At 42.2% G+C, this 27782-nt stretch overlaps 1 protein-coding gene across 2 annotated transcripts; it reads right to left on the reverse strand.

Moving 5' to 3' along the window:
- Positions 1-2026: 2026 nt before the first annotated feature.
- Positions 2027-27782, reverse strand: LOC124117463 (putative amine oxidase [copper-containing]). Of its 2 annotated transcripts, XM_046479374.2 has the most exons (5): positions 27604-27704; positions 13267-13408; positions 6563-8470; positions 5205-5412; positions 2027-4182 (listed from the first exon to the last, which is right to left on the reverse strand). In XM_046479374.2, exons 3-5 carry the CDS (start codon positions 8458-8460, stop codon positions 3820-3822), a joined length of 2469 nt encoding a protein of 822 aa, XP_046335330.2. In that variant the 5' UTR covers positions 8461-8470; positions 13267-13408; positions 27604-27704; the 3' UTR covers positions 2027-3819. The 2 variants fall into 2 exon arrangements, with proteins under 2 accessions (XP_046335330.2, XP_046335328.2); XM_046479372.2 differs by lacking the exon at positions 13267-13408 and having other exon boundaries at positions 27604-27782.

The following is a 27782-nucleotide window of genomic DNA, read 5'->3' on the forward strand; positions in this document are numbered from 1 at the left end:
ACACTGTGATCCGACGTCTCCGTTCCAACAATCTTAGATGTCGCCGACCAGCACGTCGTCCTGTTCTCCAACCACGGCATCGACAAGCACGACTTCAGTGGGCACAGGGTCATCGCATTTGGCGTCATCGTGAGTGGAGGCGTGTCATCTTCTCTGATGAAGTCGCTTTTGTGTCTCCCATGCAGACGGAAGAGTCAGAATTTGGCGGCGTCGAGGTGATCGTTTAGCTGAAAGAAACGTTGTGGAAAGGGATCCATGGGGTGGACCTATCGTCATGATATGGGCAGGGATTGGACTTAATGCGAGACTTGGACCCATGTGCTTTCTGAATGTTGGTCAAGGTCGGGGACAAGGCATCACTGCTCAGCGGTATATCGACCAAGTGATCAGACCCCACGTTGTTCCATTTTTTGCACAACATCAACAACACATTTTCCAGCAGGACAACGCTCGTCCCCATGTTGCCAGAGCTACCATGGCCTTTCTGCAACAACACAACATCCGTGTTCTACCATGGCCAGCCCTCAGACCTGATCTGAACCCCATCGAACACTTGTGGGATGAGGTTCAAAGGCGTCTGCACAATGTGCACCCAGTCCCTACAACTGCCGATGAACTACGCACAGCTGCTCTGAATGTGTGCAGGAGGATCCCTAGGGCCTTCACAAATCGTCTGATCCACTCAATGTACAGGAGATGTGTGGCAGTGATCAATGCTAATGGTGGTCACACCAGGTATTGACTGACATTTATGGTATTGACCCGAAACTGTGTAAGCCCTTAACATTTGAAAAAACAACAATTATGTCATCTGCCTTTTAATCCATTAAACTGTCTTCAGTCAAATTTTTGTCAATCTTGCCCTATTAGTATTTCTTGTCTTTACTGTTGAAAATAAAAAAAACATGTATACTGCATACTCGACTTGCGTTTCTTTTGCGTAAATGTTCATTTACCATCCTATGAAACTTAGATAGTGTATGAATTTGTAACACACCCAAGACTACCCAAGACTTTAGGTTTTTGGCTCATCAGTACCATGATTCATGATTAACTGAAATCATTGTATCAAAGCACATGATTCATATATATACTTGTTTAAACAAACACCTACATTTAACCTACTTAAAGAGCAGCTCACACAACACACGCCAAAAAAACCTGATTCCATGTATTACAACACGAACATTCTTCAACACATTTTGGTCAAATTGTTAAGGTAACTGTTTAGTTTTGCGTAGCGTGTATGCATATTACTGTGTATATTAGTTATAGAATCGTGACATTCTTATTTAGTTATATGCAACAACAAAACAATATAAAAATAAACACAATCATAAAAAAGAAATCCATACTATCGCAATAACATGCGATAGTTAGAGAAGAAAACATATTTTCCATAATGAAAAATAATAACGAGAGATGAGTAATAAAATTGTTGATTATAGAAACATTATGAAAATATGTATGTTTAATGGAATGAATATCCTCTATTATGTAACCTCTATTCTATTACAGATCTCATCCTACATATTATATACTTGATAAATGCATGAGTCAATACAAGTTTCACCTGATTCATTTCATTTTACTTAAAGGCGACAAAACCTTTTCCATATTCATGAAAAATCTCTGCTGAGAGCAGAGTCGATAGTACGAATCCGAATACATAACACGAACACGTGTTTATGAGCACATGCTAAACTCATACATAACTACAACGTATCAAATACATATTTTCTAACTTTTAAGAAATCTCGTTACACTATTGCAATTTCTCAAAATCAATCCATACTAAACTAAGATGTATTAAGCAAACTATAGCTTCAAATATCGAAGATAAAATTGCCTCACTATAGAGGACATGGGTAACCAATGGTTTATTGTATTATTATGCAAACACACAATCCGGACTCCATCCACCATTTGAAGAACTGTTTTCAGAGTCACATTGTGACAAAATGTGCCCATATTAACTATATCCATCTGGCACCGATCACATGGTATAAAATACTAAAAGAAAACCAAGTTTGCCTCAGAATTTATCAAAACAAACATTATATTTTTACATCAACAGTATCTTGATACAGTGTTACTCCACTCAGCGTGAATGATGTTTAACAAATCTTAGGCTAGAGTAGCCCCGAGATCTGCAGGCTTAAAGGATACATCTAAACAGGATTGGGTGGTTACTGAATGCACGTCAGAGTTCTCATTGCTCCCGCTGTCAGCCAGTGATGTGTCTTTTGTCAGCTTCCACAACTATTTACAAGCAACTGAACACTGTGGAATACATGTTGACCACAGTGTAAAATAACTTTCCATGCAATGTTCGTGTTTGACGTTGCTGTTTAAGAAGGATTTTCAAGAAAAAAAATTTGGTTCATTGACTAGATCTCATCAAAATACATTCAAAGATATTCATGAGCATGCAACATCCTGAAGACTGTTTATCTAATAGGTGACCCCTGTTCTTTCATCTTACAGTAGGAGTCTACATCAACATTGTTATTGATTCATTACACACATGTTCTGAGTACCAATCAAACGTCTGCATATATGCCTCAGGAATTCGATGTTAGCGTGCACAACATAATATATTCGTACAGAAAAAAATCACACCCCTATATACATACAGACAAATAGTGACACCCGCAGTGATTTCACACTCGGTTCATATCAAAGCTCCTCCATAATGCATTAATTAAAAATTACCATTTTTTTTCAACCTATCAGCACTTGCTAAACAAATCCTTGCCTACAACATCGTACTCATCTGTGGTCACCTTACCTTGTATTTATTTTAAAGCAGCCATCAGATCTCAACCCTATGCTTTGCCGCAAAGGTAAACAAGAAATGAGGCTGATAATTACAACACGTCACGAGCATGAACGCAGCAAACGTTTCTGACAGGTTAAAATTAAAAAACAAAGTGGATAATATTACCACATCGTAAAGGGAAATTAAATACCTTCAATCATAAGTCTAGTTACAAAATGTTTAATTATGCTTTAGTTTTCCTTGTCAACCCAAAAATTTTGCAAGCAAGCTTATCATTGATGGTTTTGAATTTTCCATTCAAAACGAGTTCCTTTGATGTATACATTTCGAGAAGTCTTTAATTGTTCTTTACCTCCCGGAGTGGGAGATGCCTGGAATTAACTCCAATACTTGAGATCTCATCTTCACCAGTATCGGTATATCGATAGTTGATGAAGTGCTAAGGCCACAAGTAGATAATCATGTGTTCATCATGAATTGTTTCCGAATATTAAAAGCAGATGAAGCTGATAACCAGAACAGGATCAGAAACCATTTCTAGAGGCTCCTACACACCAATTCCTATATTGAGTCATTGTTATTGATGCATTACACACAAATATTTGATGTCTTTACTCTTCACCATAACACGACCATATCCAGGTCTCTCTACCCAATCAGGGACACCTCGAAGATATCACGATATGGACACGATGCAGACTGAATGACATAGCCTGAGATCACAACCATCATTTAGACATGACCAATGTGATAAAATTATTTCATAATTTTAAACGTCAGGTACGTGTTCAGACGTATTTGTGTACAAGAAAATATACGACTTTCTCACGTAGACTCAAATACATCATGCTTAAAGACACGTGGCAACAGCAAGAGAAGACACAAAGTGTATACAATTGTATCTTCATTCAAGCCATTTTGTGTCATTCGTACGATAAAACTCCAGATGCAAGCAGAACTATCTGAATACAATTTACAACTACATGTCATGACGAGAGATGACGAGAATCAATTTTCAACTATTCCTCTTTTTTGGTCTAATGGTGCTCATTATTGCCGTTGGCTGACACATATTCGTCTCCCGCCTCGTGGTGTACGTAGGAAGTCTCTATTGCGCATGACGGGTTTCGCTCCACCATTGCGTCGTAGTCTGGAGTGTTGGGGATACAGCGTGGCTTCTCCGCGTTACCGTATCTAACCACCCGGGCCCCCTTCTCGGGATGGTGGCTGTCCTTGTACTCCACCCTGATGGAGTCACGTGACTGGGAGGACGGACACTCTTCGAAATAGTTGTAGGGAAGCAGGGCGAAGCTGAGATGTGCCCCGGGGGTGGGGGTGATGGGCATGTCCTCGGTGTGGGGGATGTGATGGACACCCATACTGATCCATGCCACCAGGTCCTGAAACATTATTAGGATTTCAGTTATGATTTTGGTGACATGCGAAGTCGATCCGGTGATGGACGTTTAGCAATTAGTCCACTCCGCTCCACATGGTGATAAGGGCAGGATTACTACTAACTGGCGGTTTACAACATCTGAACTAGTAATTAACTAGAAAGGTGTTTGCATGACACATTTTGTTAGTGACCAAAAATTAAACCACAGCTGACCTCACCAACGTCTGTATTTATAATATAATTGTTAGGTTTCTCAGTAGTATAAAGCCAATGGATAAAAACGGTATCTGTTGGGGTCATTTGTGGATAAGTATTCATATAAAAGGTCGGTTAGATACTAATTTCAGTTTTCACAAACAAATATGCCGTCGCCATTGTGTATCAAGGTTCGCTAAATATATTGTTTATTCCTGAAACAGGATATTTACCATCCCAAAACACACACCCGTGATAACTTCTCTAAATTCATCTTTGATAAATAATATGGTCTAATGCAGTACGCCCTCAAAACAAGCACTTCTGGTTGAATGAAATAACCTTCTCTTTGGGAAAACATGTGCTCAAATACAGTAGAAGTTTGAAACAGTCCAATGACAAAGGTATCAGCACTCCCGGTTAATGAAGACAAATGTCCTATACAGTAAAGACAAATTTATAAACACTTCCGGTTTAATAACATCAATTCCTGATTGAAAGTCCTTTGTAGAAGAACTTTGAAACAGGAATTCCTGTGCTTCTAGCTACATTAATAATACCGTTAAATGCACTTCGGGTATAATTACATTACCCCTGTTTTGGGGAAATATATGGGCAATGTCAGATAATATTTATGACATCTGGTTTTGGAGAACACTACCTACAACATACAATAGAACTCATGAAAGTCTCTTGTCTCTCTCCAACTTATGTAATTCTACGTTTTATTCATTTCGAATTATATATCTCATATTCAATGTCCCACATTTAATTACAAGGGAGAGAGTGTGGTGCTTTTTTAAGAAAGACAATACATCTGATCTTTACCTGATCAACAATGTCGTCGTTGTCAGCATAAAACGATGTGAAGTTGACTGTGGGTTCCATGGAATCGAACATTCCATAGACGGAGCTGCCATCTCTTTCATCGTCTTTGAACTTGGTGACCGTCATCTGATTCCTCGACCAAGAAATAACTGGTTCGTTACCTTTGTCCTCAGGGATAAGCACTTTCGTCATTCCATCCAGGTGGATTCTGGGAGAATACAGTAAAAACAATGAATATCTAGCTAACTTACATTTATATTTATATCACATCATGCCCTGTTATGGCGCACAATTCTCAAACCTTACTGTAATTCTCATGTATAGTTATTTTAACACTGTGGTACCTGTTGTAATGAAGGGTGTGTGTTATACATGCACGACATAACAGGGTACTGTGGGACGTTCAACACGGTGTGTGTCTGTGTCTGTGTGTCAGTGTGTGTGTGTGTGTGTGTGTGTGTGTGTGTGTGTGTGTGTGTGTGTGTGTGTGTGTGTGTGTGTGTGTGTGTGTGTGTGTGTGTGTGTGTGTGTGTGTGACCCAAGTTCAAGCTGTTAATCAGTGGTCTTGAGGCGAGGGCAGGTGTGAAAATTCACAAGCTTGTAAATAGTGACACATCAAATATAACCTATGTGTTATACATGCACGATCAACCACCATACTGCTGGGACATAACAGGGTACTGTGGGACGTTCAACACAGTCTGTGTCTGTGTCTGCGTGTCAGTGTGTGTGTGTCAGTGTGTGTGTGTGTCTGTGTGTGTGTCTGTGTGTCTGTGTGTGTGTGTGTGTGTCTGTGTCTCTGTGTGTGTGTCTGTGTGTGTGTGTGTGTGTGTGTGACTTGTGGAGAAAATCACCAAGGAGAAAACGGATCAAGTTGCCAAAATGAAGAATTGGTTAACCGGAATCGGTACAGAAAACTGATGAGCGATTGTCAGATACAACGGAGAGAGGTATGAACATGCATTTCCCGTCTCAAGCGAGATTGAAATGCCAGGCCTCTGGCTAACATAATGAGACACAGCAGTGCATTCTGAACGCTTTGGTCTGACCACAATTAACTTCAACTCGTTTCAGTAATGAAGAAGTTTCATGCTTTTCTGGTCTATTTATATCATTTCCGTTTCTTGAAAATATATACAAATTTAGTACACCTTTACACCAGAAGTTCCATTGCATAATTTAATAATGATCACTTCCGGGTTTCAAAAAATGTTTTAAGAAATACGTCATGTACCAGTCACTTTGAAAAAATGTCAAATGTATAAAGCAGAAAGTCTCTGACAGAGATTAATGCTTTAAACACTCAAAGTCCCTGAGAGAAAACAAGTGCAGCGTGAAACTACTAAACAAGCTCGTACCTGTAAGACTTGATTGCCCCAAATTTGGTGGGGTTGTCGTTGTTGTGGAACACGTGATATCTTGGTTTCTCAAAGTTGAACTTGTAGGCTGCATCCATCTCAGTCTGCTTGAGAGATCGCTCATACTTGATCTGGTAGTACTTAGAGTTTGGGTCGTTTGTCGTCTGCGAATTGGGGGAAACGTCACGTGATATGTCAAGCGTCTCGTATCTGTTATTCGGTCCATGAATGTCAACGTCAGCTTTGAAAAGGAAAAGATGGTGATGAATACTGCCAATGGTATTTTCCTTCAGTTGGAAGCCATACGGATCTTCTTTGGGAGTATAGAAGGAACCGAATATGTACCCTGTTGATAGAACTCGAACCTCCATGGCTCCACTTTGGTGGAATATAAAGTCCATCACGTAATCATAGTTTACTACGGTCATGATGCTTCTGAGGACTAAGACATTGTCCTCCATTCCGGAATAGAAGCCACCCTCAACCTGACTGTATGACAGATGTCGACGAAGAGGAAGTCCTTGGTTCAGTTCAAACAGACAGAAGGCTCTCTGGAGAAGAACTGGCTCCTCAGAAGATTCGCCCAAATAGGAGTAGTTAAAGAATGTACTTGTCTCTGGACAGTCCGCACCTGGAACCAGAGATTGAGAGTGGGTGCCAATAAGAGCACCACTATCAATGTAATCAGCGCTACGTGTAGCAGAGTTGTTGGAAGCATAAAAGACAGCTATCTCCTGCAGACCGACTTCATATGCAATCCTCTCATTGTTGAATCGGATGTCATAAATTTGTGGACCACTTAAAGTGGACATTCTGAAGTCGAAGGCCCACTGCATGTATTCCACATGACGGTGGTGTACACTGTATCGCTTACCGTCAGGCTCATACATTCGGGGAGCTCTCTGTGGTTTTATCGGGACAGGGTTACCTCTCCTGTGTAAGGAAGACTTTAAATCTTTGACGTTTTTTGGGAATGGTATCTTGGATTTTGGGATTGATCCAGCTCTGTACTGAGTGGCGAGATCATCAAGACTGGCGTACTCCTGGCCTGCATATACCAGCTTCTCAATGAAGTATTTTGTAGGGTCTTGAGAATCAATATTAGCAAGCATCAGGAAATCAACAGGATTTAGGTCATAATATTCAATAGAGTGACTTGTTGTGAACCACATCTTCCTCACCTTAACTTGACTTACTCCAGTCCCTACAGGCGCTGGGTAGAAATTTAGGCATCTGTCTCCACAGTCTGAAAATGTGGCACCATAACTCTCCTTCAAAATAAAACCAATCTTTTTGTCTATCTCTGGGAACATTTTCAAGTAGTATGACCCAAATTCGACATATCCTACCGGCCTGTAGGCATATGGAACAGGATTTTTACGTCCTGGAACGCTTAACAATTTGCAACTGTTGGGATTTGGGAGAGGACCAACAATATATTCTTCTGACACGGGAGGGACAGCGTCACCTCTGAAGATCACTATTCGAGCTTTTCTTTCTGGTTTAGGCCCAGAACCACTTAAGTAGGCCAGAGCTTCTGATTTCAAAGGTGGATGAAGATCTGACACATATATGTAGCTAACATTGACTGCAGCTTTATCTGGCTTTTTGAGATTTAACTGCATCTTCAGGCTGTATAGATAGTCCTGGATGGCTTTGAGTTCCTTCACGGTAAGGTCATCATACAACCCAGGGTCCTCTGCCTCTGATGTGTCAATATCGGGCTTCCCAAAACTTTCTCCACAATCATCAGCCGCCTGGCGTTCAAACCTCCTGTCCTTCATCATGGAGACAGCAATAAGAGCTACGACTAAAGCCAGGGCAATGAGAAACAAGGCTATAGCAGCACAGCGCCATCTACCGATACTCCGTCGATATTTTTCCTGAAGTTCAGTCATGACGTCAGACCTGAAATATGTAATGTATTTTATCAACTTTTATGAAACAAAGACCAAAAGGTAAGAATAATCGTTACCCACAGACCAGTTCTCACACATTGAATGATCCTGTCCTTTTAGGCGATTGGGAGTGAATGGATATTGCTTAACGCTTCATCAGTAATTTTTCATCATTCATGGCAAGATATGTCTTTACCTTAGACATATGTTAATAAAGTAACAAAACCCTTTCCCCATGCAGTAGAAATCTCAGCATAAAACGAAAAAAACACGGGAACAAAATAGTGAATTGCATCGGACATAATTGTTTTCACTGACGTGTCAAATTTGGAAATGTCCTCCACATGTCTATCATGAAACATTTTGAAAGCTTTACTGAGGCCTTTAGTATTGTAACCTTGATCAAACAACTGAGCAAGAGTCGAGAGACGCTCTTTGAAATCTTGGTAGGATGAGCATGTTCCATTGTATCTCAAAAATTCCGAAATAGCGAATCTCACCCGGGTGTCTTTTAATATCCAATATATCAACACTCTTTTAGAAAAGTGGAAAACTCCTTGGCAAGGCTCGGAGTTTTTCCACTGTTATCAACGAGTGTTGATATATTGGATATCAAAAGACACTTGGGTGAAATTTTATTTATCATCAAACATCATTCTTCCAACTTTTTCAGTTTGAAGACAGTTATAAGCAGTGTCTTTAGTGTAAAAAGTACTGCCAACAGCTTTAGTAGCAGAACCATTAGTGAGCAGGGTCATTTGATTATGACGTCATGGTCACCAAAGATGTCACAATGGTCTTCAAATGTAGATATCACTTGATCTCACACAAACGATATCTTCTATGGGGGGCGGTCGGGTAGCCTAGTGGTTAAAGCGTTCGCTTGTCACGCCGAAGACCCGGGTTCGATTCCCGACATGGGTACAATGTGTGAAGCCCATTTCTGGTGACCCCCGCCGTGATATTGCTGGAATATTGCTAAAAGCGGCGTAAAACCATACTCACTCACTCACTCTTCTATGGGAGCCAGTTTTGGATGATAAATACAAACACGAAAGGCTGGAGCTGCTGGAATATTGCTCAACATTAACAGAAAGTTGACTGGTTGAAAGTTGAAGTCATCCCTGAATATAGATACGTAACGGTCAAGTTTGTCATATGGGACAGTGGTGAACAAAGTTGAAAAATCAAATGTTTTGACCAAATGGAACTTGTTTTTTTTCTGAGATGCAAGCAGTTCAAGCAACTCCTTTTATTTTTTGAGACCTGTTTCAAATACTTTCTGTGAATATAAAACAAGTCCAACCTTGATCGTATTATTACCATGTACAGAGGGACAGGAGGGACAGAAAATTCAAAGATATGAATATAAAAAAGGAAAAGATCAGGTTTGTTGGCCTGCATACGTCTAAGGCCATATACAGGTCTATTCCAAATAATTTTGTATTTATCATTATTATTATAATGTACAGATTAAAAATAAAACAATCAGGAACAAGGGTCTGGGTGATCCTGGCACAGTCCGGTTGGTTAGGCTCATCATCAGCTCAGGGCACTTGCCCCCTCTACACGCAGCCCAGACAGCGAATGGGACTTCTCCCAGGAAGCGCTGCCAAGTCAAACCCACCCAGAACTTTTCAGAGAATGTGAAAATTCCCCAACACCGCAGCCTTCTGCATTACCAAGATTGTCAGAAGGGCTATATGTCAGTCAACAGATTGGGAGGTACCAATCCTAAGGCACCAAGAACAATGGGGAGTCGGATAACTTGGTACTTGAGATGCAAGCGTGACATTTCGAAAGCGAGGTCTGCAAATTTGCCATTTATTTCCTGAATCTTGTCAATCACATTAGTGTCAAAAGGGACAGAAAATTAAATGATATGAATTATTTCATTGGATTTATCAAAAAGGACAAGATCAGGTTTATTGGTCTGGATACGTCTAAGGCTGTATACAGGCCTATTCCAAAGGATTTTGTATTTATCATTTTCCATGATGCCCTCTACATATTCAGGGTTGTACCATGGGTTGACCTCTGTGTCAAAACCACAAGCATGGCGAAGACGGTAATAAAATGATCGAGCTACACCATCATGCCGTTTAAGATACTGTGTTTGTGCCAAAGCTGGGCATCCACTCACAATGTGCTGGACAGTCTCATTAAATTCATTACATAATTTACATTTCATATTTACATTTTGATGCAAAATCTGTGGAATGCCTTGTTTTCATCATGCTGCACAAGAGGATCATCAGAAAAATAAATGGGTGCAAAAGTGCACAAAACGATTCTATCATGAAGAGCCCCAACGTTGATCAAACCACGCCCTCCCTTTATGATTGGTAAATAAAAGCGATTGAGGGAAGAGCGAGGGTGATGTGATCTATTGTCTGACATGATTCTTAGTGTGAGGATGTCAATATCCTGAATTTCTTGTTTTGTCCAATCATCAACACCAAAAGAATATGAAAGGGCGGCTCTGAACTCCAGAGTTTCTTAAGCCTACATTTGTACTCTGCTCGAAGTTTTTCCTTTATATTGGCATTCTGGAGTTTGTCCCTTATCTGCATCCAAAAGTACGTCTAGACCTGACTTTCCACGAGATGGTCAATGACTCCTCCTCTATGTAAACTGACTAATCCTCCCTCTTCTACCTTGCCATGCTTGCATTTGTCGAGTCCAATGGACATGCAGATATCATTAGAAAAGGACTCGACAAGCAATAGATATAAAGAAATATATTGTAATGCCCGTTTTATTTGTCTCATTTGCCTCCACATACAAACTGTCAATGAGCGATGTCCTAAATGTTCCAAGACACAACCGAAGTCCCTTACGGTGAATGGTGTCTAGTTCTCGGACATTTGGTTTACGAGGTGAACCGTAAATGAAGCATCCATAATGAAGTTTAGACTAGATCAATGTTCTATCAAATGTGTGTGTGTGTGTGTGTGTGTGTGTGTGTGTGTGTGTGTGTGTGTGTGTGTGTGTGTGTGTGTGTGTGTGTGTGTGTGTGTGTTAATGTCTGACTAAACTCAAGTTTCAAGCATGGTTTACATGGGTTCAAGGTTAGCCGTTAACATTGGTCTGCAATCATTTGGAACATAGTGTTATAGACGTTGTTGTTTGCTTAAATATATATCCAAATCAGCGAGACCTGACATCCTGATCCTGTTTGTCGCCTCTTACGACACGCATAGTTTACTGAAGACCAATTCTAACCCGGATCTTCACGGGTAATATTGCTCAAAACCTGGAAACTGACTTTCATGCAGTTAGGGTCTAAGCCATTGTTCATAGGGAGAGTCCAACACCAAGTTTGGTGAGACTAAATAATTTTGAGAAAGTGTAACCACAAACATGCGCAGAAGCAGGTGAGCTACACATGCCGACAGCGGTGTCAAATTACACCAAACCTTAGCTTTATTATGATCAAATGGGCGCCATTCCAGTATTTCGAGACGGATTACAAACGCTCTGTTGATGTGGGCGATTATGTGCAGTATGAACAACTGCTGCTTGTCATTGATGAACCTGTCCACCTCACGCGCAGATGGCCTCTGACCATAATTCTTTGCCTTCTTTGCTATATGCAGTAAAAGCGGCGTTAATCCCTACTCGCTCACTCACACACTATCTACAGTGACATGACAGCCCACCATAGTTACTATCGGTCGTAGGCTGTTCTCCTGTTGTATGCGGACCAACCTGCCACTCGTCACTTAAAACGCAAAGCATCGGCCTGGATCCACCAGCTGGCTTTCGCAGTAACCACTGTCAACAGTGCTCACCGGAATTTTCCAGCCAAAACACACACAGCGGCCTTCAATTTGGGGCCATGTCATGGGAAGCTGCAATCAATAACTTCACAGATTGTGGCTAACAAAAAATTGGGAACAAACTACAATGTCTAATCTTTCATTTAAGCTATCACAAGTCACTCAAAACAATTGGCACAGGCTGAACAGCCCATTTAAACAGGGCAGCATAGTCTACTATTTTCCTTCTGGATCATGCTGAGGTCACGTGACTGCAGACACATACGTACACGATAACACACACGCGAAATGAAGGGTATCTGAGGTAGGTAGAGGTTGAGGTTGCTGGAGTTGTAGAGGTTGCTGTAGTGGTAGGGGTTGCTGGAGTGGTAGAGGTTGCTGGAGTGGTAGAGGTTGCTGTAGCGGTAGAGTAAGAGGTTGCTGTAGTGGGACCGGTAGAGGTTGTTGTAGTTGTGGTGGTTGTTGTAGTTGATGTCATGCCGGTTGTTGTAGTTTATGTTGTGGTGGTTGTTGTAGCGGTTGTTGTAGTTGTAGTTGTTGTGGTGGTTGTAGTTGATGTTATGGCGATTGTTGTAGTATATGTTGTGGTGGTGGTTGTAGTTGTGGTGGATGTTGTAGTTGTGGTGGTTGTTGTAGTTTTGGTGGTTGATGTAGTTGATGTTATGGCGATTGTTGTAGTATATGTTGTGGTGGTGGTTGTAGTTGTGGTGGATGTTGTAGTTGTGGTGGTTGTTGTAGTTGTGGTGGTTGTTGTAGTTGATGATGTGGTGGTTGTTGTAATTGATGTGGTGATTGTTGTAGTTTAATGATGGTTGCAGTTGTGTTGATGGCGGTTATAGTTGCTGTGGTAACTGTAGGTGTTGTGGTTGTACACGCCAGCTGTGTGATGGTGTTTTGTGTAATGTAAGCAGGGTTCGATGCATGTTTGAGCAATGTCGACACGATAGTACTACCCACTACATTCCAATTCAAGGCATACATTGAGGTACTCCTTGTCTTTAAAGCACACAGACATGATACTCACGGGTTTACAGCTGACCTCAATATGTTTGTAAACCTGCTCGGCAGATCTGGCAGAGATAAGTAACTGATGTGTGTGGCCGTGCGCTTCTGTGTCGCCCAGACCGGGTATCACAAGGGCGAAGCAGCCAGTGACTGGGCAGACCCTACACGGAGATTAGATTATGTACACATTATGTCTATTGAAACCACAGGCTTTATTTTGATGTGTCATTATTAACAAGCTTGTGAATTTTCACACCTGTCCTCGCCTCAAGACCACTGATTAACAGCTTGACCTTTGGTCACACACACACAGACACACACAGACAGACACACAAAGAGAGACACAGACACACACACAGACAGACAGACAGACACACACACACACACACACATACACACACACACGTCACACACACAGACAGACACACACAGGCACACAAACACACGACACATACACACACAGACACACACACCCCCGCACTGTTGACTGTGAGGGGTTTAACATGAATACCCGAATACCCCACTCAGACACAGTACACTGACCCCGAGGCGACCAATCCTTGTTTTAACCCGTTAATACCGAGCGCCAGGCAGGGCAACAAGAGGCATTATATTTTTATGTCTTTTGGTATGACGCGGCCGGGGATCGAACACATAACTGGTTCATGGAAAATATCAAATACATTTGGCAGTATTTTGACATCTTGAATATTAACATAATTAAACAAGACATACGTAACTATATAATCAGGAATGTCTGTTGACGTATCTGCACGTAGCGTAATACCGGGTTAACCCTGGACGTATACAATACTGGATTAATAGATGCAGGTCGTGTCCTTAACCTTGCCGTCTTGTTAGCTGTATATATGGGAACTGTCTGCATGTTGTGACACAGAATATCTCACTTTAACAGTTAGCCGTAATCAGTTCACGATGTCGTCCAATAAAACCAGCACGCCCTGCTGGTCTGGGGCACAGTGACAACGCGCTACTTGTTTCCACTGCTGGTCGTGTTCCTACATTCAATCTTCCCTTTTGCTTCGAAACATCTCTTACCGTGAAGGTTATACAAAAGGCCTCTGTATGTTGAAAAGTGTTCGAGCTATATGTTTCACACATGCTAATAAAATATATCAATTGTAGAAAAGTTTGACAATATAGAGACGAATAAAATTGTATTAATAACGAGGATCGTATCAACAATTTGGCATTTACTGGTGACACAGTTGCCGGAAAATGTGCTATTATCGCAACAGGGTGTGCGGGTAACAATGTGAGGTACTTACATACACGCCGCACTGAACACCTGGGATGTTGGCAGTCGGTAATGGATGTGTAGCATTGTCTGTAGACCGCACGTGGTGTTGGCAGGGTGCAGATTATGTATACAAGAGCATCTTGCGACTAATCCTGATTTATGTACACAAGAGCATCTTGCGACTAATGCCGGATTCATGTATACAAGAGCATCTTGCGACTAATCCTGATTTCATGAACACAAGAGCAACTCTTTGCTAATGCCGGGTTCATGAACACAAGAGCATCTTGCGACTAATGCCGGATTCATGTATACAAGAGCATCTCACGACTAATGCCGGATGTATGCCACAAGAGCATCTTGCGACTAATGCCGGATTCATGTATACAAGAGCATCTCACGACTAATGCCGAATTTATGTACACAAGAGCATCTTGCAACTAATGCCGGATTCATGTATACAAGAGTATATTGCGACTAATGCCGGATTCATGTATACAAGAGCATCTTACGACTAATGCCGAATTTATGTACACAAGAGCACATATTGACTAATGGCGGATTTATGTATACAAGAGCACATCTTGGCTAATGCCGGATTCATGTATAGAAGAGGATCTTGTGACTAATGCCCGATAAATGTATACAAGAGGAACTTTCAACTAATGCCGGTTTATGTATACAAGAGCATCTTTCAACTAATGCCGGATTTATGTATACAAGAGCACATCTTGGCTGATGCCGGATTCATGTATACAAGAGCGTCTTACGACTAATGCCGGATTCATGTATACAAGAGCGTCTTACGAGAAATGCCGGATTCATGTATACAAGAGCAACTTGCGACTAATGCCGGATTCATGTATACAAGAGCATCTTTCAACTAATGCCGGATTTATGTATACAAGGGCACATCTTGGCTGAAGCCGGATTCATGTATACAAGAGCACCTTGCGACTAATGACGGATTTATGTATACAAGAGCATCTTTCGACTAATGCCGGATTTATGTATACAAGAGCATCTTTCAGCTTATGCTGGATTTATGTATACAAGAGCATCTTACAACTAATGCCGGATTTATGTATACAAGAGCACATCTTACAACTAATGCCGGATTTATGTATACAAGAGCATCTTACAACTAATGCCGGATTCATGTATACAAGAGCATCTTTCAGCTTATGCTGGATTTATGTATACAAGAGCATCTTACAACTAATGCTGGATTTATGTATACAAGAGCATCTTACAACTAATGCCGGATTTATGTATACAAGAGCATCTTTCAGCTTATGCTGGATTTATGTATACAAGAGCATCTTACAACTAATGCCGGATTTATGTATACAAGAGCATCTTACAACTAATGCCGGTTTATGTATACAAGAGCACATCTTGGCTGATGCCGGATTCATGTATACAAGAGCGTCTTACGACTAATGCCGGTTTATGTATACAAGAGCATCTTTCAACTAATGCCGGAGTCATGTATACAAGAGCACATCTTGGCTAATGCCGGATTCATGTATACAAGAGGATCTTGTGACTAATGACGGATTCATGTATACAAGAGGATCTTTCAACTAATGCCGGTTTATGCATACAAGAGCATCTTTCAACTAATGCCGGATTCATGTATACAAGAGCATCTTTCAACTAATGCCGGTTTATGTATACAAGAGCATCTTACAACTAATGCCGGATTTATAAATACAAGAGCACATCTTGGCTGATGCCGGATTCATGTATACAAGAGCGTCTTACGACTAATGCCGGATTCATGTATACAAGAGCGTCTTACAACTAATGCCGGATTTATGTATACAAGGGCACATATTGGCTAATGCCAGATTCATGTATACAAGAGCATCTTTCAAATAATGCCGGATTTATGTATACAAGAGCGTCTTACGACTACTGCCGGATTCATGTATACAAGAGGATCTTGCGACTAATGCCGGATTTATGTATATAAGAGCACCTTGCGACTAATGCCGAATTTATGTATACAAGAGCACCTTGCGACTAATGCCGGATTTATGTATGCAAGAGCACCTTGCGACTAATGCCGGATTTATGTACACAAGAGCACCTTGCGGCTTATGCCGGATTTATGTATACAAGAGCATCTTTCAACTAATGCCGGATTCATGTATACAAGAGCACATCTTGGCTAATGCCGGATTCATGTATACAAGAGCATCTTGCGACTAATGCCGGATTCATATATATACAAGAGCACCTTACGACTAATGCCGTATTCATGAACACAAGAGCACATCTTCGCTAGTGCCGGATTTATGTACACAAGAACACACGATTTATGTATACAAGGGTATCTCTTGACTTATGTCTCGACTTAATATCATGACCGTCCAACTACCGCCCACACCACCACTACCATTCTCTCTACTACTAAGATAAGAGATAAGACTTTATTATCCCAAGCGAAATTTATATCGCACAGATGTTTAGCACTGAAATATGAAAAAAAGAAAATATATGATATTCAAATATATACACAAGAAAATACGATACTTACTAACATAACCACGGGTAAACACATGTAGAGAATTGAACACTATCACAGTGACGACAAGGAATGGTATTAAAGTATATGTTTATTAGTATTTAACAGATAATCATTTAAAAGACTAATACTGGCTGGCATGAATGGTTTCCGGGCTCTGTTTGTTTTCAGCATCGGTAGACACGGATATTCGGAATGAAGTATATGACTGCTGTCATTTTGTATCTTACGCGCCTTTTGAACAATTTGCTGCTCATGAATTTCGCCGATGTGTTGAAATTTGATTTTGTTTGCTGTATTAATTTTTTTTGTAGTTTAGATTCATTTTTAACAGACAGGCTCACATACCAGCAGTTAACATTAAAAACAAAAATGCTCTGAATAAATGTTCTATAAAACAGAGAGAGTATGTATTATCAAGTTTAAGAAACCTAAGACGCCGTAAGAAATACAATCGCTTTTGATCTTTCTTATAAATATGTTCCGTGTTAGCATTCCACGTGAGTTTTAAATCAATAATGAATGGTGCTAAGATACTTATACTGTTCAACCAAATCAATATTTGCGTTGTCAATAATAACAGGCGGAGATTTGGGTCTTCTTCTTTTCTGAACTCTATAATCATTTCATTTGTCTTTTTAATTTTAGAGTAAGAGAATGAATCTTGCGATATTGGACAAATTTTGAAATTTGGGAGCGATAATCAATTTCAGACAGTGTTATGAATCCGGCCAGCGCTGCCTCGTCTGCAAACTTAACGGTAGATGTAAAGGTCACAGATGATTGGATACAATTTACAGTCTCAAATTGTAGTCTGTTTACAAGAAAAGATTCTATCCATTTAATCATTGTTGAATTAACAGACATGTTAAATTATTTTTGCATGAGTGAGTGAGTGAGTAAGTACGGTTTTACGCCGCTTTTAGCAATATTCCAGCAATATCACGGCGGGGGACACCAGAAATGGGCTTCACACATTGTACCCATGTTGGAAATCGAACCCGGGTCTTCGGCTTGACGAGCGAACGCTTTAACCACTAGGCTCCCCGACCGCCTCAATATCTTTGCATGAGCAGATAAAGTTGTATAAACTACTATCCTTACTATCACTTTCTATACCACCGCCACTACCATCCTCACTACCCCATCACCTACACCAGCACCACCATCCTCGCTACACCATCACCCACACCACCACACACACCACCACACACACCACCACTACCATCCTCACTACCCCATCACCTACACCAGCACCACCATCCTCACTACCCCATCACCTACACCAGCACCACCATCCTCACTACCCCATCACCTACACCAGCACCACCATCCTCGATACACCATCACCCACACCACCACCCACACCACCACCTATACCACCACCACCATCCTCACTACCCCATCACCTACACCAGCACCACCATCCTCGTTACCCCATCACCCACACCACCACCTACACCACTACTACCCTATTCTCTATACAAGGGGGCACGGGTGGCCCAGTCGTCTAAGGCGCCGCGATTCGCTGTGCAGAGTTGCGTCCCTTGGGCACGCCAGAAACCTATGATTGTGGGTTCGAATCCCGGTTCACCCCGATTATGTTTCTAGGTTTGTCAGCACCATACCCGTGCTCGTGGGTTTCACCGAAGTGGTAAACGTCTGAGACCTGCATCACTTCGGGCTTTCCTCCCACATTAAGCTGACATGCCGCGATATAACTGGAATACTGTTAAAAGCGGCGTTAAACCCAACTCACTCACTCACTCACTCACCCACACCACCACTTCCACCCACACCACACCCCACACCACCCCCCACACCACCCACACCGACACCTACATCACCACCCACACCACCACCAACACCATCATTCTCTATACCACCAGCTCTGCCATCCACACTATCTCCCACACCACCACTACATCACCACCCACACTACCACTACCACCCACACCACCACCTACATCACCACCCACACCACCATTCTCTAGACCACAACCACTGCCATCCACACTATCGCCCACATCACCACTACCACCCACATCACCACCTACATCACCACCCACATCACCACCCACATCACCACTATCACCCACACCACAACTACCACCCACACTACCACCTACATCACCACCCACACCACCACTACCACCCACACCACCACCTACATCACCACCCACACCACCACTACGACCCACATCACCACCTACATCACCACCCACATCACCACTACCACCCACACCACCACCTACATCACCACCCACACCACAACCTACACCACCACTACCACCCACACCACCACTACCACCCACACCACCACCTACATCACCACCCACACCACAACTACCACCCACACCACCACCTACATCACCACCCACACCACAACTACCACCCACACTACCACTACCACCCACACCACCACCTACATCACCACCCACACCACCACTACAACCCACACCACCACCTACATCACCACCCACATCACCACTACCACCTACATCACCACCAACATCACCACCCACACCACCATTACCACCCACACCACCACCTACATCACCACCCACATCACTACCCACATCACCACCCACACTACCACTACCACCCACACCACCACCTACATCACCACCCACACCACCACCTACATCACCACCCACACTACCACTACCACCCACACCACCACTACCACCCACACCACAACCTACATCACCACCTACATCACCACCCACACCACCACTACCACCCACACCACCACCTAAATCACCACCCACACCACCATTCTCTATACCACAACCACTGTCATCCACACTATCGCCCACACCACCACCACCACCCACATCACCACCTACATCACCACCTACACCACCGCTACCATCCACATCACCACCTACATCACCACCCACACCACCACTACCACCCACACCACCACCTACATCACCACCTACATCACCACCCACACCACCACCTAAATCACCACCCACACCACCATTCTTTATACCACAACCACTTTCATCCACACTATCGCCCACACCACCACTACCACCCACATCACCACCAACATCACCACCAACATCACCACCTACATCACCACCCACATCACCACCCACACCACCACTACCACCCACACCACCACCTACATCACCACCCACACCACCATTCTCTATACCACAACCACTGCCATACACACTATCGCCAACACCAACACTACCACCCAACTCACCACCTACATCACCACCCACACCACCACCTACATCACCACCCACACCACCAATACAACCCACACCACCACCTACATCACCACCCACATCACCACTACCACCCACACCACCACCTACATCACCACCCACATCACCACTACAACTCACACCACCACCTACATCACCACCCACATCACCACCCACACCACCACCTACATCACCACCTACATCACCACCCACATCACCACTACAACTCACACCACCACCCACACCACAACCTACATCACCACCCACACCACCACCTACATCACCACCCACACTACCACTACCACCCACACCACCACCTACATCACCACCCACATCACCACTACAACTCACACCACCACCTACATCACCACCTACATCACCACCCACACCACCACCTACATCACCACCTACATCACCACCCACATCACCACTACAACTCACACCACCACCCACACCACAACCTACATCACCACCCACACCACCACCTACATCACCACCAACATCACCACCTACATCACCACCTACATCACCACCTACATCACCACCTACATCACCACCTACATCACCACCTATATCACCACCTACATCACCACCTACATCACCACCTACATCACCACCTACATCACCACCTACATCACCACCCACATCACCACCTACATCACCACCCACACCACCACCTACATCACCACCTACATCACCACCCACACCACCACTACCACCCACACCACCACCTACATCACCACCCACACCATCACCTACATCACTACCCACACCACCACCTACATCACCACCCACACCACCACACACACCATCACTACCACCCACACAAACACCCACACCACCTACACCACTTTTACCTCCACTACGACACTCTCTACCTCCTTAAATGAAAACTCGCAACTTTTCCTCGATATTTCCATAAAATGCGGCTGCGTGCAATGAAACCGACACTTTGCAAAAACATGTGTTACTTCCTTCTGTGCTGTTACAGTCAATAGACATGGTGTATGCTCCATCAGGCTGACCTGTTTAACACCCTTGATGGTCGGGAAGGTAACTCACATGGTGCTTTGATAGCGGGGTAGGCTGGGTCTAAGGTCAGGGGTTAAGCCAGTAAGCGACCAGCAATGTAAATACATTGTGACCTGTAAACAACGCGTGTGTGCCGAGTGTCGATTCACCACGTAGTGGAAAGATTATAATCAATCACTCGTAAGGAGAGTCACACAACACATTATAGTTCAACTTGCTGAATCATGATCAGATTCGGTCGCTTTTTCCTTTTTAGCTTTTGCCGTTTTCTTTTCCGTGATCTCAATATATGAATCGTGCTTTAAATGATGCAGAACAAAAATGTAACAAAGAAAAAAAAACAGATTATTTGACAAGGAATTTAAGCAACTTACAACGTACCCAAACAGTCTCTTAAATAAGGAAATCACTGCGAATGAAGTTCAGGCTTATGTAAATGAACTTAAATGCAACGTGAGTACAGTCTTTAACAACATCACTAATGAATTCCTAAAATCAATTTGTCCTGTAATCTTAGATTCGTTCTGCTGGCTATTTAATGATGTGTTCAAATCAGACCACTATCCTAGTATATGGGCAACACCCGTTATCATGACACTCCATTAAAAAGGAGACAAAACTGACCAAAATAATTCCAGAAGTATTGCCATTAGCAACAGCCTTGGTAAAGTATGTTGCAAGATCCTACATAACAGACTCATCAAACGTCCAGAGGATATCAACATCCTAGATCCCTGGCAATCTGGATGCCGCAAAGACTTCGGAACTTGAGATAACATTTCAGAACATTAATTGATAAATCTAAAAGTAAGCGGAAGAATATCTATACTTGCTTCGTCGATTTTACAAAAGAAACTTCGACACAGTTGACAGAAATGTGTTGCTGGACATACTTATTAGGAATGGTAACCTGTTATCGTCCATATAATCCCTGCGCCCATCCTCCCAGCTAAACACCGTTGGTTTCAAACATTGATGTTCGACAAGGCTGTAGATTATCACCAAAGCTCGTTAATATCCAATGAAGCTACCTTTGGAAAGCTCAATACAAGGCAGCAGTGTCATAAGATGGTCAGCACAAGGAAATCCAATAGCCACAATTGATATATTCACATATCTAGGAATACAACTTCATAAAAATGCAAAGTTCAAAAAGTTGTATACTCACAAGGAAAGCCACAGGTACCATCAGTTTTTTTATGATGACATCCCGGTGAAGTTAGCAATAAAATTGTTTTAAACCCTTATAGAACCATTAGTGTTATTCCGTTGTAAAGATTGTGGTGTAGATATTGCAATGTTAAAAATATCGATAACTCAACAAATGTCATTCTTAAACATGCTTTGGGAGTAAATATAAATATTTCTGGTCAAAATGTTACCTGGATTCACACATTCAACTTTTGAAATAATAAACACAAATAAATGTAGTAAATCCACTGTAAATAAACTCCAGTCCAAATGTCAAGACATGTTCAAGGATTCATTAATGGATTCTCTCATATGCAAAAGCAAGTTAAGAACATACAGGTTGGCCAAGTCTATAAATAGTGAGAACTATCTTCCTCATTGTAAGTGTAAAACAATGATCATGGGTCACATTTCCCCAAACCTCGTGTAAGTAAACATAAATTGAAATTGGAACGTATAAAAAACACACACACACCAGAACGTCTCTGTGAAACATGTTAGGCCTTAGAAGATGAATAACACTATAAAATGTCTTGCATACAATATACTAAAGAAATGATAAATAATTTGGTGCACTCCGCAAAAATGGACAATTTAAAATACTTTTACCAACAGTTATCAAGAAACAATTTCCAAACTCTGTTATCATATTTTTTTTTATAATAAATCCTAGTGTGTACATTACCATACTTTTGCTCAATCTTCATATTGTTCCCACATCATTATAATACATTTGTTCTAAAATGAAATTGTTCTAATGTATCTCATTTTATGTGGAATGAAATACTGCTCCGTATGTTATAACTGAAGTACTGACTCGTGCAGTATTGAAGAAAAATGCCACCGTGTTTAAACTAAAATACTGCTCCGTATGTTATAACTGAAATACTGCTCCGTATGTTATAACTGAAATACTGCCTCATGTGTTATAACTGAAATACTGTTCCATGTGTTATAACTGAAATAATGTTTCGTATGTTACAACTGAAATACTGCCCCATATGTTAAAACTGAAAAACTGCTCCGTGTGTTACAACTGAAATACTGCTCCATGTATTATAACTGAAATACTGCCCCATGTGTTATAACTGAAAAACTGCTCCGTGTGTTATAACTGAAATACTGCTCCATGTATTATAACTGAAATACTACTCCGTGTGTTATAACTGAAATACTGTTCCGTGTGTTATAACTGAAATACTGCTCCGTGTGTTATAACTGAAATACTGCTCCGTGTGTTATAACTGAAATACTACTCCGTGTGTTATAACTGGGACCGGGAAGATCCGGGGTAGAAGAGGTCCTCAGCAACCCATGATTGTCGTAAACGGCGACAGCTTGTCGTAAAAGGCGACTAACGGGATCGGGTGGTCAGGCTCGGTGACTTGGTTGATGCATGTCATCGGTCCCGCTTACGTGGATCGATGCTCATGTTGTAAATCACTGGATTGTCTGGTCCAGACGCGATAATTTACAGACCGCCGTCATATAGCTTGAATATTACTGAGTGCGGAGTTAAACAACAAACCAAACCAAACATGTTATGACTTAAATATTACTCCATGTGTTATAACTGAAATATTACTCCATGTGTAATAACTGAAATACTGATCCGTGTGTTATAATTGAAATACTGATCCGTGTAATAACTGAAATATTACTCCATGTGTTATAACTGAAATACTGATCCGACCAGGGTACATTGCAGTTGCTCGCTACACCCAGGTTCGGCATAGACGTTTCCTGACACAGCCATTTGTGACAATTAAACTGGTGGTTACTCCATATTGACATAAAAACCACCAGATGTCACACGATATTTCACAGGACATAACACAGGACATGACACAGGACTTAACACAGGACAGGACACAGGACACCACATAGGACAGGACACAGTACATGAAACAGGACTTAACATTTGACATGACACGAGACATGGCACATGACATAACACGGGACATGACACAGTACATGACACAGGACACCACACAGGACACCACACAGGGAATGACACGGGACATCACACAGGACATCACACAGGTCTTAACACAGGACATAACACAGGATATGACACAGGACATAACACAGGACATGACACAGGACATGACACAGGACACCACACAGGGCATGACACGGGACATCACACAGGACATCACACAGGTCTTAGCACAGGACATAACACAGGATATGACACAGGACATAACACAGGACATGACACAGGACATAACACAGGACATGACATAGGACATAACACAGGTCTTAACACAGGACATAACACAGGACATGACACAGGTCTTAACACATGACATAACACAGGGTATGACACAGGACACAACAGGATATAACACAGTACATAACACAGGACATGACACAGGACATGACATAGGACATAACACAGGATATGTCACAGGACATGACATAGGACATAACACAGGATATAACACAGTACATAACACAGGACATGACACATGACATGACACAGGACATAACGCAGGACATGACACATGACATGACACAGGACATAACACAGGACATGACACAGGACATAACACAGGACATAACACAGGATATAACATAGGACATAACACAGGATATAACACAGGACATGACACAGGATATAACACAGTACATAACACAGGACATAACACAGGACATGACACAGGACATAACACAGGATATAACACAGTACATAACACAGGACATGACACAGGACATGACACAGGATATAACACAGGACATGACACAGGACATAACACAGGACATGACACAGGACATAACACAGGACATGACACAGGACATAACACAGGGTATGACACAGGACATAACACAGGATATAACACAGGACATAACACAGGATATAACACAGTACATAACACAGGACATGACACAGGACATGACACAGGTCTTAACACAGGACATCACACAGGACATAACACAGGACATGACAGAGGACATAACACATGACATAACACAGGACATGACATAGGACATAACACAGGATATAACACAGGACATAACACAGGACATGACACAGGTCTTAACACAGGACATCACACAGGACATAACACAGGACATGACACAGGACATAACACAGGACATGACACAGGACATAACACAGGACATAACACAAGACACCACACAGGACATAACACAGGACATAACACAGGACATAACACAGGACATGACACAGGACATGACACAGGACATAACACAGGACATGACACAGGACATAACACAGGACATGACACAGGACATGACACAGGTCTTAACACAGGACATCACACAGGACATAACACAGGACATCATACAGGACATAACGCAGGACATGACACAGGACATAACACAGGATATAACACAGGACATAACACAGGACATCACACAGGACATTACACAGGACATTACACAGGACATAACACAGGACATGACACAGGACATAACACAGGATATAACACAGGACATAACACAGGATATAACACAGGACATAACACAGGACATGACAAACACAGGACATAACACAGGACATGACACAGGTCTTAACACAGGACATCACACAGGACATAACACAGGACATCATACAGGACATTACGCAGGACATGACACAGGTCTTAACACAGGACATCACACAGGACATCACACAGGACATAACACAGGACATCACACAGGACATAACACAGGACATGACACAGGACATTGTACAGTATAGGAATAACCGGGTTCAATTCCCCACATGTGTACTATGTGTGAAGTCTATTTCTGGTGTCCTCCGCTGTGATATTGCTGGAATATTGCTAAAAGCGGCATAAAACAATACTCACTCAAATTAGATTCCTCTTCTGATAAAATAAAACTGGCTCGATGAAGCTTCGCATGTTGCTTTGTATCCTGCATGTTACTCGGCGGAACCCTTTCCCTTGTTTGCACTTACAAACCTCGAAATGCGTATGTTTTAGAATGTTAATAGTAGCTTACGCGTCAAGAAACAGACAACACGTCTGACAAATACACGTTACAGGCATTGCCTCATGGTGTAGAACAAACAAATAATAACCTCAGAATCGTCGGTCATTATTACTGGGGGCACGGGTTCCCCAATCGTCTAAGGCGCCGCAATTCGCTGTGCAGAGTTGCGTCCCTTGGGCACCCAAGACAACTATGATCGTGGGTTCTAATCCCGGTTCGCCGCCATAATGTTTCTAGGTTTTTCAGCACCATACCCGTGCTCGTTGGTTTCCCCAAAGTGGTAAAAGTCTGAGATCTGTATCACTTCGGGCTTTCCTCACTGTCATTATTAACAACTTACCAGTGTTAAGCATGTATTAATGTTCTCGAACATTGGGACAAAACATCGTCGAAACACATGTGCACGAGATAGTCATGCCTTAATGACCCATTGCGCGCGGACACCATATTTGATATCGCGGGTGTGTCAGGACTTGCCACGAGAGCGATGTGGAAAAATCTCCAATAAGTGTACTCCCCTTATATATACGCCTAACGTTTTTTATTGTGTAGAAAGCGTTACAAGCCAAATCACTAGCTTTAGTCATGTATATAACGTTAGATGTTTTAGTTAAATATTAGAAATATACTTTAAAGCAATACACATACTTTACTTTCGGTGACGTCAAAAACCCTGCAAGGTGTGGCAATGTTTGCATCCAATTTATTACATACGAAATGTACTCTAGCACCTCCAGCACAACGAAGTCATTTCACATGTCAAAAACTGTACACTTCGTTCTCCTAGAGGTGCTAGAGTTACATATCATGTGTAATAAATTGGATGCAAAATTGCGAATTTATATTTCTTTGTTGCAGTGATGGAGGTACTACTGTCAGGATTCAACATTTGGAACTGGTCCATAATAGGGTGTTAGTATCTGAAAGTAGGTCGCCAATATCAAACGGAGGTCTCTGATATGGGAAACTAGGTCACCAATACGCGAAAGATATGGGTTTTCCTTTCAGCGTATAAGAGGCACAGGTTGTGTAATGGAAGTTAAAGTAGGTTTAAACATATCGATGATCCCTATAATCACATTCTCTGCGACTGTTGCAGTGAGGCATATTTTCGATAGAAAAAGAAACCGCGTTTCAACGTTGGAGTCTTACCTGGTGTGCACCAAAGACAGCAGACAGCTTCACAACCACGACGCTCCGCTTGGAACGACACCCACAGCTGCTATGTAGGTCATGCGCCAGACTGAGGCTGTTTGGGTAATGTGTCATGATCAGTGGCTGGGTCCTACGGCTCCTGTTCTCTGGGGGTGAGGAGTGTTTGCACCCACTGA

The sequence above is a fragment of the Haliotis rufescens genome, unplaced genomic scaffold, assembly GCF_023055435.1.
Source record: "Haliotis rufescens isolate VD_foot unplaced genomic scaffold, xgHalRufe1.0.p SCAF_1, whole genome shotgun sequence".
In the NCBI taxonomy this organism is placed as follows: domain Eukaryota; kingdom Metazoa; phylum Mollusca; class Gastropoda; order Lepetellida; family Haliotidae; genus Haliotis; species Haliotis rufescens.

What these genes read in the sequence shown, in the direction of transcription:
- LOC124117463 (XM_046479372.2), bottom strand. Translation starts at nt 8,460, where the DNA reads ATGACTGAACTTCAGGAAAAATATCGACGGAGTATCGGTAGATGGCGC. An exon ending in GGGGCAATCAAGTCTTACAG is followed by an intron (nt 5,413 to 6,562) that starts GTACGAGCTTGT and finishes GTATTCTCCCAG; the next exon opens with AATCCACCTGGATGGAATGA. An exon ending in ACGACGACATTGTTGATCAG is followed by an intron (nt 4,183 to 5,204) that starts GTAAAGATCAGA and finishes ATAATGTTTCAG; the next exon opens with GACCTGGTGGCATGGATCAG.